General features: G+C 45.6%; 1 protein-coding gene across 1 annotated transcript in view; it reads left to right on the plus strand.

Moving 5' to 3' along the window:
• TLL2 (tolloid like 2) overlaps positions 1-12,914 on the plus strand; it is a 184,449-nt gene that overhangs the window by 36,138 nt on the left and 135,397 nt on the right. Inside the window, exon 2 of the mRNA XM_019555530.1 lies at positions 8,170-8,277. Coding sequence (XP_019411075.1) covers positions 8,170-8,277 — 108 coding nt within the window. The remainder of the gene's footprint in view (positions 1-8,169; positions 8,278-12,914) is intronic.

Consider the following 12,914-nt stretch of genomic DNA (forward strand, 5'->3'; position numbering starts at 1 on the left):
GTCATCTGACCCCGGTGCTCTTTCCTGCCAAGGCAGGGGGTCGGACTAGATGATCTACCTAGGTCCCTTCCGACTCTAGCTACTATGAAACTACTGTGGTTTGCTCCAAGTGTTTTGCTAACTCCTTAGTCTACCCTCCCCACCAACACTATTTTACCTGTTCAATAAAGGTGTTGGGTTACAGCATGACTAGCTGTTTCGCTGTGTTAAGAGGCCTTTCTGCTCCCCACAGATCTTGGCTGTTTATTGTTTCCTTCAGTCATACCTGAGGTTACCCTGGGGGCCTTCAGGCTAAAAGAAGCACTCAGACAGACATATTACCAGTGGGAAAAGTACCCCCAGGGCTTGCAGGGTCTATGTACCCCGGGGTGCAGAGAACCCTTACAGAGACCAGCGCCCATGTGGTGGGAGTGTTACCCCAGGCTTGCGGGAGTTCTCCAAAAAGGGGGCTGGCTGGCTGTAGGCTCCCCAGGGGAGACTCCTGAAGCGTGGTTTTGGGCATGGCACAGTGAGGTGGGTGGCTCTGTGTAATAGTGCCCCTTACTGTGCCACCACACAAGGCTCATCCAGAAGTGGATCCAGCGGGGTGCAGTAGTACAACTGTACCTCCCTTTCAAGTTTGGGTGGAGCAGGAATCAAATGCAACTGCCTGGGAATGACAGCAGCTTTTCTATTCAGGCAGCACGGAGGGACTCAGTTTACTTCACTGATTCCTGCTAATCTCAGCTGCTAACGACCCTCTCTGCTTTTTAACCTCTTGAAGCATCATTTATCCTTTCTTCTGCAATTCTGTCTGTTAGCCATTCCTGGCAATATATCTTGCGTTTCACAGCCCTGCAGACTGTTTTTATTCCTAGCTAAAAGCCTTCATTCATGTGTGGTAACATTAACTCAGGTGAACTTTTAACTCGGGTATCGAAATGGCTAAGAGTGAAGTGTTGGATGCACTGTCAGGATGCTCAAGAAAGCTAGATTTTGTTTTACAAATCTGAATAAGAGATGTACATTTTACCTATATTGACTACAGCACTAATACAACAATATGTTTGGACTAGTTTGCTTAGTTTTTTCTATTTTTTAACTTAATATGTAACCTAGCAAATTAGTGTGCATTCTAATAAAGTTATTTGTTTTTTTGCTTTGCTCTTCAATGAATGATGTAGCAGTGTGCCCCTAGCATGTTAGTAAATTTTCTAGTTTCTCTTTAATTGGAGAAAAATGTGATATTGCACCACACCATTGGCACCCCCTTTTTCAAGAGCCCAGATCTGCTTGATGGGCTTACCACAAGTCCTATGGCATAGACTCGGGGGAGGGGGCATCCTGCCCTTCCCTTCCCTTCCCTTTCCCTCCCCCATCCTCCTTTGACACGCCACAGGATGCAGAACTGTGCCTACCATGGGAAAAACCCAGAGGGGGGGAGACACTGAGCTCAACCCCTCCTCTCCATAGGCTGTGGGACCCAGGGTTGCCTAGCTTCTATAGCTGTGGGGGGAAGGGAGGTTGGGAGGGGGAGGACGGGCAGGAGTATTTTGGTACCCCTGTTGAGGCTGCTGCTCAGCTGCAGCAGTATGAGCACAACAACAGGCACAGGAGCTGCTGCCAAAGCAGAGAGTCAGGGAGGTAAGAGCCTTTGCACTCAAGCCTGCAGTCACCAGTAATAAAACAATACTCTGCCCAGAGCATACAGGAGCTTGCTACGCCTCTGGTGTTGCCTTTCTCTAAGTAGAAGGAATTATGTTCATCTTCTGCACAGCGCCTGCAGCATGTTCCTGGTGTCAGGCTGCTGTTGAAGGAACACAACTTTGTGAAGCCTTTCCAAGTTGAAAATTCTGCAGGAAGGGAGGTACTTTTGTGTGGTTTAGCTGAAGGAAAGAAAAAAGAACCCTTACCTCACTGGATCTTCAGACTAATTTTTACAAAGCTGTCTATGCGAGAAGGGTCATGTTCTAAGTGTCTTAGACTGCTGTTTTGATCTCTTGTATACATTATTAATAATAATAATAGTAATAATAATTACATTTTAAAGGGGCTATTTTTGAGAAATGTTTATACAGCAAAAGCACTTGCAGCTCCCGAACCTAAACTTTTGTAACCTCTGCCTGGTCACTTCTTTGGGACAGCTCTCTGAAGATGCTAGAGCAAACATAAGAGAGGGTAGCTCTGGGGTTGTGTGTTTCCAAATTTTTCTGGGTGTATGTTATAAGGAAGTAGCCCCTGACAGCTGAGAAGTTGTAGCACAGTATTTTCATTTTGAGATTTCCAGCAAAGAAAGCTATGCTGCCACTGCAGGACTATGATGAATGGTGGTTCTCCCCAGAGCACTTCGGGACTGCAGACAGCTGGAAATAAATGTTGGAGAAATTCTGCTTTTGTTGCAGGCCATCTTTCAGAATGATGTATGACTTCGTAACAAAAACAAATGCCTTCACTAGAGCTGGAAAAACTGCTGCCCTGGGATATAAAGTAACATGGAAAATGTAATAATACTGTTATGTAAATTCATGCCATGGCTGTACCTTGAGTGCTGTTAGGTGCTGGTTCTCTCTTCCAAAATTAGAAAAATATCGCAAAACATAAAGAGATAGAAAGTGTTGTGAGAGAGAGGGACAATGAAAATAATTGGAGTCAGTAAAGGCAGTTTGGTTTGGAAAAGAGCCAGGGAGTGAGGGAAGTTACTAACGTTATGGTTCACTGGCTGGGGTACTGGATTGGCATTTGGAGGGTCTCAGTTGTATTTCTGCCTCTGCTGTTAATCTGTTTTGTGACCTTGAACAGGCCACTTGGCTCAGTTCCTGGTGCCTCAATTTCCCCATCTGTAAATATGGGAATAAGTACCATGGGAGGGTGTTTGATGTAATAAAAAGATGGCTTAATGTAGGTAAAAAGAAACTGTTTGGGGTTTTTAGTACAGCAAAATACTTTGAAATAAAAACAAATATCCATGAGAGAGAAAGTAAGAGAGGTATTGAGAGTGAGTACCTCCCCACCCATGCCTTATTGGCATAAACACCTGTGTTTTTATGTCCACTGTTACTCTGATGGATGCTGCTCCAGTGCTGATCTTTTGTAGCTGGCTGTCAAGTTATCGTGCAGAGCAGTTAATGCATGGCCAAGACCACCTGTACCTCATCACTTCTGGGCAAGAGAGTTCTACTGCTAGGGCTAGAGCAGCCACCCCAAGCTCAACAGGAGCCATGATTAGGTTGGAAGTGGTGCATTGTGGGAATGGCTGCACTTTGCCTGAGGAGAGAACCATTTCTCCCAAGACAATTGCAATGTCTTTTCATAGCTATAGTGACCCTTCAAAGTAGATGAGCAGTCCTTGTGAATTATAGCCATTGCAGTCTTAATAGCTGCACTGTACAGTAGGGGTGTGTGAAACGGGTCCTATTCGATTTGGATTTGGCCCAAATTGGGGACAGTGAATCGATTCATTGATTTGGATTGCTGTCCCTGATTTGATACGGCCAAATCTGAATCTGAAGATTTGATGCTGATTCGGAGAATCGGCGATTTGGACATAGACAGCTTTAAATGTTTTTTCTACATACCTCAAGGTACCAGGTGAGTCATGAATGCTGTGATGCTGGGGCAGGTGGAGCGTCCCACAGGAGCGCAGGGAGGCCCCTATGTGCTCAGCAGTGAACCCAGAAGTGGACTGGAAGTACTTCTGGTTCTGCCAGGGAGTGCACAGTGGCCCCCCCCCAGCTGCCTCTGCTCTCGGTGGTGAAAGAACAGTTTAGGGACTATTTAAAAAAGCTGGACTTATACAAGTCCATGGGGCTGGGTGCAATGCAGCTTAGGGTACTGAGGGAGTTGGCTGATGTGATTGCAGAGCTACTGGCCATAATCTTTGAAAACTCATGGTGATCGGGAAGGTCCCCGACGATTGGAAAAGGGCAAATATAGTGCCAATCTTTAAAAAAGGGGAGGAGGAGGACCTAGGGAACTACAGCCAGTCAGCCTCACCTCAGTCCATAGAAAAATCATGGAGCAGCTTCTCAACGAATCCATTTCTAAGCACTTGGAGGAGGAGAAGAAAGTGATCAGCAGGGATCATGGTTTTCTCCGATTTTAAAAATGGCAAATTCTCTGATTTAAAAACCCAAAATCCATGATACAAATTAAAAGCCCCCCACAGCCCTCCCCAGTGCTGCTGGTGCCCTGCACTCCTCCCCCCCAGCCTCTTCAGCCCTCCTCAAGCCCCTCACTGCCTCATAACAGCCCCCCAGACCCACAGCTGCATATGAGTCACCCCTCCCCAGGCAGCTGGCTGAGCGGCATATGTGGGGCCTGCACATGGTGGGCACCACAGCACCACACCCCGCATCACTTGCCTGCAAAGCCCCCTGCAGAGGGGCACCCCTGCCATCACCCCCCAGCCCTGACCCCCTGATCCTGGCTGCAGTGTGCTGCCTGGGGCCGGCAGCACCCCCTGCTCTCCCAGCCCCCCTCCCCAGCCCTACCCCACAACCCCCAAGCCCCACTTACCTTTAGGATCCAGGGGCGAAGGGTGAGCCTAAGTCTAAACCTGAGCCTAGCTCTGCCCTTCCCCTTCTCCCTCTCACTCTGGGTAGGGCTGGGGTTTTCCCGCCCTTTCTGTAATCAGCTCTTGCAGGCTGGAGCTGTGCCAGCCTGTAAGAGCTCTTTGCAAAAGCAGAGAATCCATGGATTTTTCTGCTAAAAGGGGAAATCTGTGGTTTTCTCCATTTTCCCATGGGAAACGGAAAACCTGGATCCCTGGTGATCAGGAACAGTCAGCATGGTTTCACCAAGGGCAAGTCATGCCTGACCAACCTGATTGCCTTCTTTGGGATGACTGGCTCTGTGGATGCAGGGAAAGCAGTGATTATGCCTTGACTTTAGCAAGGCTTTTGATACCATTTTCCACAGCATTCTTGTAAGCAAGCTAAGGAAGTGCAGGTTGGATGAATGAACTGTAAGGTGGATAGGCAGTTGGCGGGATTGTTGGGCTCAGTGGGTGGTGATCAATGGCTCAGTGTCTAGTGATCAATGGCTCAATGCAGCTGGTATCAACTGGAGTGCCCCAGGGGTTGGTCCTGGGGCCAGTTTTGTTCAATATCTTCATTAACGATCTGGAAGATGGGATGGATTGCACCCTCAGCAAGTTCGTGGATGATACCAGGCTGGGGGGAGTAGTAGATACACTAGAGGGTAGGGCTAGAATTCAAAGAGACCTTGACAAATTGAAGGATTAGGCCGAAAGAAATGTCCTGAGGTTCAATAAGGAAAAGTGCAAGTCCTGCACTTAGGACAGAAGACTTCCATGAACCCGTACAGAGTTGGGACTAACTGACTAAGCAGCAGCTTTACAGAAAAGGACCTTGGGGGTTATAGTGGACAATAAGCTGGGTTTGAGTCAGCAGCGTGCCCTTGTTGCCAAGACGGCTAACAGCATACTGGGCTGCATTCACAGAAGTGCTGCCAGCTGATGGAGAGAGGTAATTATTCCCTACTATTTTGCACTGGTGAGGCCGCATCTGTAGTACCGTGTCCAGTTTTGAACCCCTCCCTATAGAAAGGATGTGGACAAGTTGGAGAGAGTCCAGCTGAGGACAATGAAAATGGTTAGGGGCTGGTGTGCATGACTTCCGAAGAAAGGCTGAGGGAACTGAGCTTATTTAGTAATGAGAAGAGTAGACAGGGGATTTGATAGCAGCCTTCAGCTACCTGCAGGGTGGTTCCAAAGAGGATGAAGCTGGGCTGTTCTCAGCGGTGCCTGTAAAGCTTTGTGATGCTTTAAAAGGTCTTCAAGAACACTTTAACCCTTCAGGTGAACAGAGAGATGCAAGTTGTGATTGCCTCTGGTCACAAATGGACACCAAGACCCAAGAATCCTGGTTTCCAGTCTCCCTGTGCTTCCCAGCACTGCTTTGGGTTGAGGGTCCCTGCCTCACATAAGGAAAGGAGAAAGCAATTGTAAAGTAAAAGAGCTGGCTCTTCCTCCCCCTTTCCATGTGGTATTTGCAGCTAGATAGGGGCAGTTTCTTTTCTTCTGTGATTTTGGCTCCAGTAGGCTGCTCCATAGTAGCACTGGCCTGATTTTTACCTTGTATGGCCAAGAACAATGCTGTTGCAGCCTAGGCATAGCTAAAGGTGTGGTTGCTCTAGGCCAGGGTGTCAAAAATACGGCTTTGAGGCTGGATCATCTGGCTCTTGGTGCTGCCTGTCAGTCTCAGAGTAGACCCTCGTGCCACATGTGGTGTGCTCTGAGTTGTCTCCCTGTGCTGCATGGGCACGTGGGACTGGGACAGGCATGCCCTGCATGCAGCACATGAGGCTGGTCTGGCCTGCTTGCTGCAGACAGGCCCCTAAGCCATTCACCTGGCCCATGGGACCTGATGAGCTTGATACTGCTCATCTAGACAGTGTTACATCTTGAGCTCTTCATTTTACTGGTCTATTTAACCTACTTGAATGCTTCCCTCCAAGCTGTGGAGAGGCTAAGACGTGTGCTGGCAGTTAGACTCAATGTGCTATTGCTTAATTTCCACTTTGTTTTTCCTGGTAGCTCTACTTACCCAGTGAGAGGGGACTGAACGTGCTTTTTGTCTGGAGCCAGGTGAAACTGTATTCTTGGAAATTCGTCTGCAGTAGTTCTGTGAAGTTGCTTTTCCAAGTGTGGGTGATGTCGGAAGGGGTTGTACATAATAGAACAAACAAAACCACTGCACCCCTTATGCAGATTGTGACATCACAGAGCAAATGATTTGCACCAGATAAAGCACTGGAAAACTCCTGTCTACCACCAGTTCATCCACACCTAACCTGATTGCCCGCAAAGCACATGGGAAGCAATGCAGAATACTTGTCATGAGCAGAGGTGATATGTTTTATCTCTAGACCAACACAGCTACAACCTGGATACCTTGTCATGAGCAAGCACTTGTGTGTAATTTCCAGTGAAGAGGGAGAGAAAAATGATCAATAGCTTTTCAAAAGAAACGATAATCCATCTTTTTATTCTTTTAATTCATTTTTCCACTTAACAGTCACGTTCTCATTTTATCTTTTAAAGAAACAATTGGTTCTCAAGTTTATTTTGGTTCACTCCATTCCCAGTTTAATACCTGGCCATGGCAGTGACAGCTAGTGAAACTTCATGATTCCCCAGCGTGTACTGTAGTTTGGTGATTTTTTTTCTGGGATGCATGATTTATTTATTTTTTTTAATGTACACATTTTTAGTGAAATTCCGGGTGTGGAGGGTGAGGGGAGAAATCATCCTTTCTAGGGACTGCAAGTCAGATTCACTCCCTGTAGAACTTCTGGAGTTCACTGCAGTTGCAGCAGGGATTCATTTGCCTTGCGTGCATGTTGTGTTTTTTAAATCAACATACGTAACACAAACTTTTTTGCATACTTACTAACAGATCATTCAGAACCTGTTTGTTATATTTAAGACCCACTTGATCAACTGCTCATCACCTGTGTTTGTTTAGTTTAAATTCCAGAACTGACCATAGAATAATGGCTTAGAGTAATAGAGGTCTCTGGGATTTCCCCCCTGCTATTTTTATTTCCAATGCTTTGGGGAATTGGGGTTTCTAAGACTTTTATTTCTTCAAGTCATGAATGCTGAAAGATTGTTGGGGGGGGTGTTAATTTTGTGTTTATCCTTCTGCTTCTAACTCAAGGGTAATAATGAACCTGAACTTCCCTACAAATCTGAAGCTAGATGCAATTGCAAAACTCCCCCTGCAGTGTCATTTTACAGTACCTATTGCAGAGTTAACACAAATATCCATCCAGTCAATCTGAGCTGCAAACTAGTTTACATTTTCCCCTGTCAAAAGGGCAAAATGAAGTGGATACTAAGAAAGGGTGAAAAGCAGCACCCCAGGACTTAGTTTGCAGTCAGCAATGAAACAAAGGGGAACTGAAGGAATCCTAGCTATTCAGGTCCTTTCATGCATTCTGTTTGCTCTGCAGAAGCAGCTTATCTTAAACTTTGGCAATGTTTTCTATTAGCCCAATTATTCCAATTCAATTTTTCAAAGGGAAGGTCATGACTTTTTCCTATTTCTTCCCATTTTTCATTCTATAGAGGTAATTATTCCTCAGTTTTACAATCCTGTAGTGGCACTTCTCTTCCAAACTAGAGCTGAACTCACTGTAATTTCATTTATCTGTGTTTTTTCCCAGCTGCCTTTTGGGGAGATATCGCTTTAGATGAAGAGGATTTGAAGCTGTTTCAAATAGACAGAACTATTGACTTAAAGCATTCAGATGGCAGCACAAGACATACTACAGGTAAGTGCAGGCCACAGGCGTGGGGCAGTTTATTTTTACTTTGGTGTTATTGTAAGACTAGATCTGAGGCAGCAGTCCCTCAATCTTACTTGCATGAGCATGTTGCTAGATCCACTGAAGTGCGTGGGAGGAACTTTGATTCTACACTTGTTGAAGTAGCAGTCTCTCAGCAATTTAGAGGCTCAGTAGTTAAGGCCAAGTTGAATTTTGCACTTAAAGCTTGGATACAGTCAGGGGCGATGCGGGTGCACGTGCACCCCTGTGGGCAGTTGCCGCTCACCACCCTGCCACTGGTCTGCGGGTGGTCCATGATTGCCCCTGGTCACTGATCCACGGTCAGTGCTCACCCCCCATCACCCCACCCCCGCTGCTGGCAGCGTCTGTGGGAGCCCACTGCTGGGCTCCCGCTGCCATGTTCCTGCCGCTGCCTGCGCAGCCGCACCCTGCCAGCCACCGGGGGTACACGCTGTTCAAGGATGCAATCTGTCTTGTGTGAAAAACAATTATCCATATCTGTAGCACTGTGCTCTTTGAGCATAGAATGAATTTTCTGCAAACGTGCGAGTACATTTAAGGTAAGAAATCCACTTTAACTTATTCTGGAAAAAATTTGCAAGACGCAAGGATTTTTCGTCTTTTAGTTTTTGTTTCTTTAAGGGGAGAGTTCCTGCCCAACTGCATAGCTGGGATAATGTTAGACAAGCTTTTGAATGTGAGGCCACTGTGGATCTGAGGAGGAAAACCACAGTGGTTTATGATCAAGAACGCTGGGTGCAGCTGTGGAAAGGGTGGGGGGAAATTTCCAGGGGAGGGTTTTTATCACTTGCAGTGCGTGCATGAATTGAATAGGGCCCGCTTCACACCCCCCTAATGTCAACCACAAAATAGCAGCATGAAATATACCACCTGTGTCTCGGCCACAAATTTGGGGCATTTGTGCCATGACAAGGGGCATGGGTTTTTATAGTGGCACAAAGGTAATATCTGTTTACACCCTTAGTCAGTTTTCTTTTGGAATAGCCACTTGGTTCAGTGCTAGCTCACTCACTGCACCCTAGCCAACAATCACTATCAGAGCACTTGCACGGTCAAGCTGAGAGAGCTGATGGCATGTCTGCTTGTTACTAGGATGAGGTAACTGCATCTTGCATCTCAAGAATCTGTACTAAGGTTGCATTAATTTCAACGGACTAAATGAGCCAAGATAGTCAACAGTGTTAATGTGACCCCGTCATTGTACACCCCTTAACAGTTGAGGCTCAAGGCTTCAAGCACAGAGACTTCTTGCTTAGGGCCAGGCAGACAATTGCCAAAAAATTCCTTTAAAAGAGTAAGGAAGAGTTTCAGCTTATGAAATGTGAAGAATTAAAGACATCTTTCATTTTATCACTATTAGTGCAATTGCCTTTTAGCTGGAGGCAATTTTTATTGAAGAAAAAAACCCAAACAAACCCTGTTTCAGTCTTTCAGATGGTACTACATATGGTAATAACAGCCCAACACAGGTGACACCGAGGTTGTAATTACCCGTGCAGGACCTCCAATATTCTAGCAATGGAGAAAATAAACAGTCCAACATGACTCTCGGAGCCAAGGATGAGGTTTCAAAGATGGCAGCGAGGCTGAAAGAAAATATTATTGCTTGTAAATTGAGTAGGTTTTATCTGAAGTCACCAAGAAACATCTAGCCCCAAAACAGCAGTTTTAGTGTATCAGACTCCAGAACTGAACCCCACAGAGCACAATGGAGAACAGAGACTGAAGTACTGAGTGATGAAATGGAAGAGACTGAACAAGGAAATCCCAGGACTCGTGTTTGGACAAGTTAGACTGAACAAAACACGTCAGGACAGATCTTAGAACCCTGCACTGGCCTTCAGAGCTTCTATGAGGACAAACTAGCTAGTAGTTCTGATCAGGATATCCCTATTACAGATGCATTTCTCATGATTTTGATACAAAATTAATCTATTCTTGCTTGGAAATATTCTAAAATTTCAGCATTGAGAAGTTTTAAGCTGAGCCAATAGCATATGAGCACATCAAAAGGCACAAATGGTAAAAATATATTTGCCTTGAGCCTGAACTTGCCATTTTGTCTCTTCTGGGATTCTCAACAAATTGAAAAGATCCACTATATCTACCAAATAAGAGGCTAGCTATGGGCTCAACTGTACAGACCTTACAAAGGCAGCACTATTGGACTAAACAAGGTTTCTCAGATGAGTAAACATTTCCAGATCAGACCCAATACAACAAAAGGTTTTAAGTAATCAGTGCTGGAAGGAACCTCAATCACTCTCTGGTCCAACCCCCAGAGATGCAAATTTAGCCATCCCAGACATCTGCCTCTCCAGCCTCTTGTAGAATCCCCTCCACTGGAGGTTTCCAACAACTTCTTTTGTCACTATAATCCATAGCCAGTTTCTTTAGGCAGTTTGTTCCATGGTCCTATTGTTCTCAGAGGTACGAAGCTTTTCCTGAGATTTCCTGTAATCGGTAGATGTTTTGATCTAGAAGCAGCGGAAGGATTGTACCAATTCAACTAACGAGTTCACTTTGCAAGGAACATGGACATACAAAAGAGAAAGGAGTTCTCCATAGAGAAATGAAGCAGAAGGCAGTCATGGAAAACTGGGGAGAGGATAGAGTTTGTTCTAGAAAGCAGCATTTACAGTGGAGAATGTTCCTAAATGAAAAGTGGCCAGAAGAAAAGAAAAGACCGAAGAAGTCAGCAGGAGATGAACAGGGAAGAAAATGGGACAGAGCGTGAGGAAGTCTGCAGAGAGTTCTTGAATTAAGTGATGGGAACAACGAACTGCACCATAAAAGGCATGGTGAGCCCTTCACTGGAATGCAGGAGTACCTTGCTCTTAATGGATTTTGTCTCTAATAGCCCTGATTCTCCATTATTTCTCAGAGGCAAAGTTGACAACTCCCATGATTTTGTCACATCTCACAGTATTTGTTTTTTCCTGAAATGTCCAACTGCTGGAATCGGGAAAACCTCAAGTTCTTATGGAATAACTTTCTCCAATTCTGATGATTGCTAAGAAACACTTGAAAGCCGTGATCTAAAGGATATACTGAGGGCTCAAAACCAGAAGAGAAAGTGAATCTGAACGTAGTACTTCTAGGTTTGACTCATGAGTTATTGAATGTTGCCGCATGAGATCTGAATGCTTGCAGTTGGTAATGCTACAAATAAAGGTCACTGATGGGGCAGTAACATCCCTGTCCTTAGTACACAAGAGAAGTCAGACAGGAGCATTTTATCTTGGGGTCTGAGTAACGGGTCAGAAAGGGAAATCTTAGTGGTGGATGTTGCTGGACTCTCACCTAACCACACATCTAACAAGTGACTGTTACTAGGATCTATAATACAATAGCTGATTTAGCTTGCTTCTGCATCCATATGGCTGAGGGCAAGTGAAACTGGGGGGCATCCAAACCTCAAGCCTCCAGGCTTTGGCCTGCACGGAGAACACTTGCTAAAAGATTTGGAAGTATCTGAAGCCTCAAGCTGAAAAGCTTGGGGTGGAAAACACTTGCCGGTTGTAGGGCCATATGGTTTTCAAACATTTCAAAGGATTTGGAACTGATCTGGCCAGTTCTTTGCACCCCGTTTCAGGAGGGATGTGGACAACATTGAGAGGGTCCAGAGGAGGGCCACCTGCATGATCCGGGGACATCAGGGCAGACCCTACAATGAGAGACTGCGGGACCTGAACCTGTTCAGCCTTCACAAGCAAGGGCTGAGGGGGGGACCTGGTGACTGTCTATAAACTCACTATGGGGGACCAGAAGGGTTTGGGAGAAACCTTGTTTCCCCTTGCGCCCCCTGGCATAACAAGGAATAATGGCCATAAGTTGTTGGAGAGTAGGTTTAGATTAGACATCTGTAAGAATTACTTCACAGTTAGGGCAGCTAGGATCTGCAGCCAACTTCCAAGGGAAGTGGTGCTGGCTCCTACCCTGGGGGTCTTTAAGAAAAGGCTTGATGCCTACCTGGCTGGACTCATTTGAGCCCAGTTTTTCTCCTGCCCAGGCAGGGGGTGGGACTTGAAGATCTACAAGGTCCCTTCCGACCCGACTTCTATGATTCTATGGCTAATTTGACCTGGGACATGGAAAACATTTCCTTAAAAATAAAAACAATAGCTGATTTAAATTTTAATTAGAGCCCCATCTGTAGGATCTTGGAAGGAATATTCCCTAGCTAGAGCCTGGCAGCTGGAGATGTTCCACAAAGACTAACATAGCATGCATTTTAAAACAGCTCAACAAATCACCAACTGCACAATTATTTCCCCCCTCTCCCCTACAACAGCCAGAAAGTGTTTTCTAGGGACAAGAGAGAGAGAAGAATGGCAGGTCTGGTAGTTTGTTCAGGTCTGCAGCTCTCAGATATGAAGAGATTGTGTGTCTGTATATACGTATTAAGTACTTCCTGCACTATACAACTAATCCGATTAACAGCTTTAGGAAACTTTGAAATGTTATAATTCAAGGGGTCCCATTCATAAAATGTCTCGGGCTGTTTCTGCACAGAGGTCGCATTCTTCCCACTGGAAATAAAAAAAAGCACAGAACAGGACTTTCTCCCAAGGAAAGAATGGATTTCCCCCCTCCATCCC

Source organism: Crocodylus porosus, unplaced genomic scaffold, assembly GCF_001723895.1.
Source record: "Crocodylus porosus isolate Cpor-Errol unplaced genomic scaffold, CroPor_comp1, whole genome shotgun sequence".
Classification (NCBI taxonomy): domain Eukaryota; kingdom Metazoa; phylum Chordata; order Crocodylia; family Crocodylidae; genus Crocodylus; species Crocodylus porosus.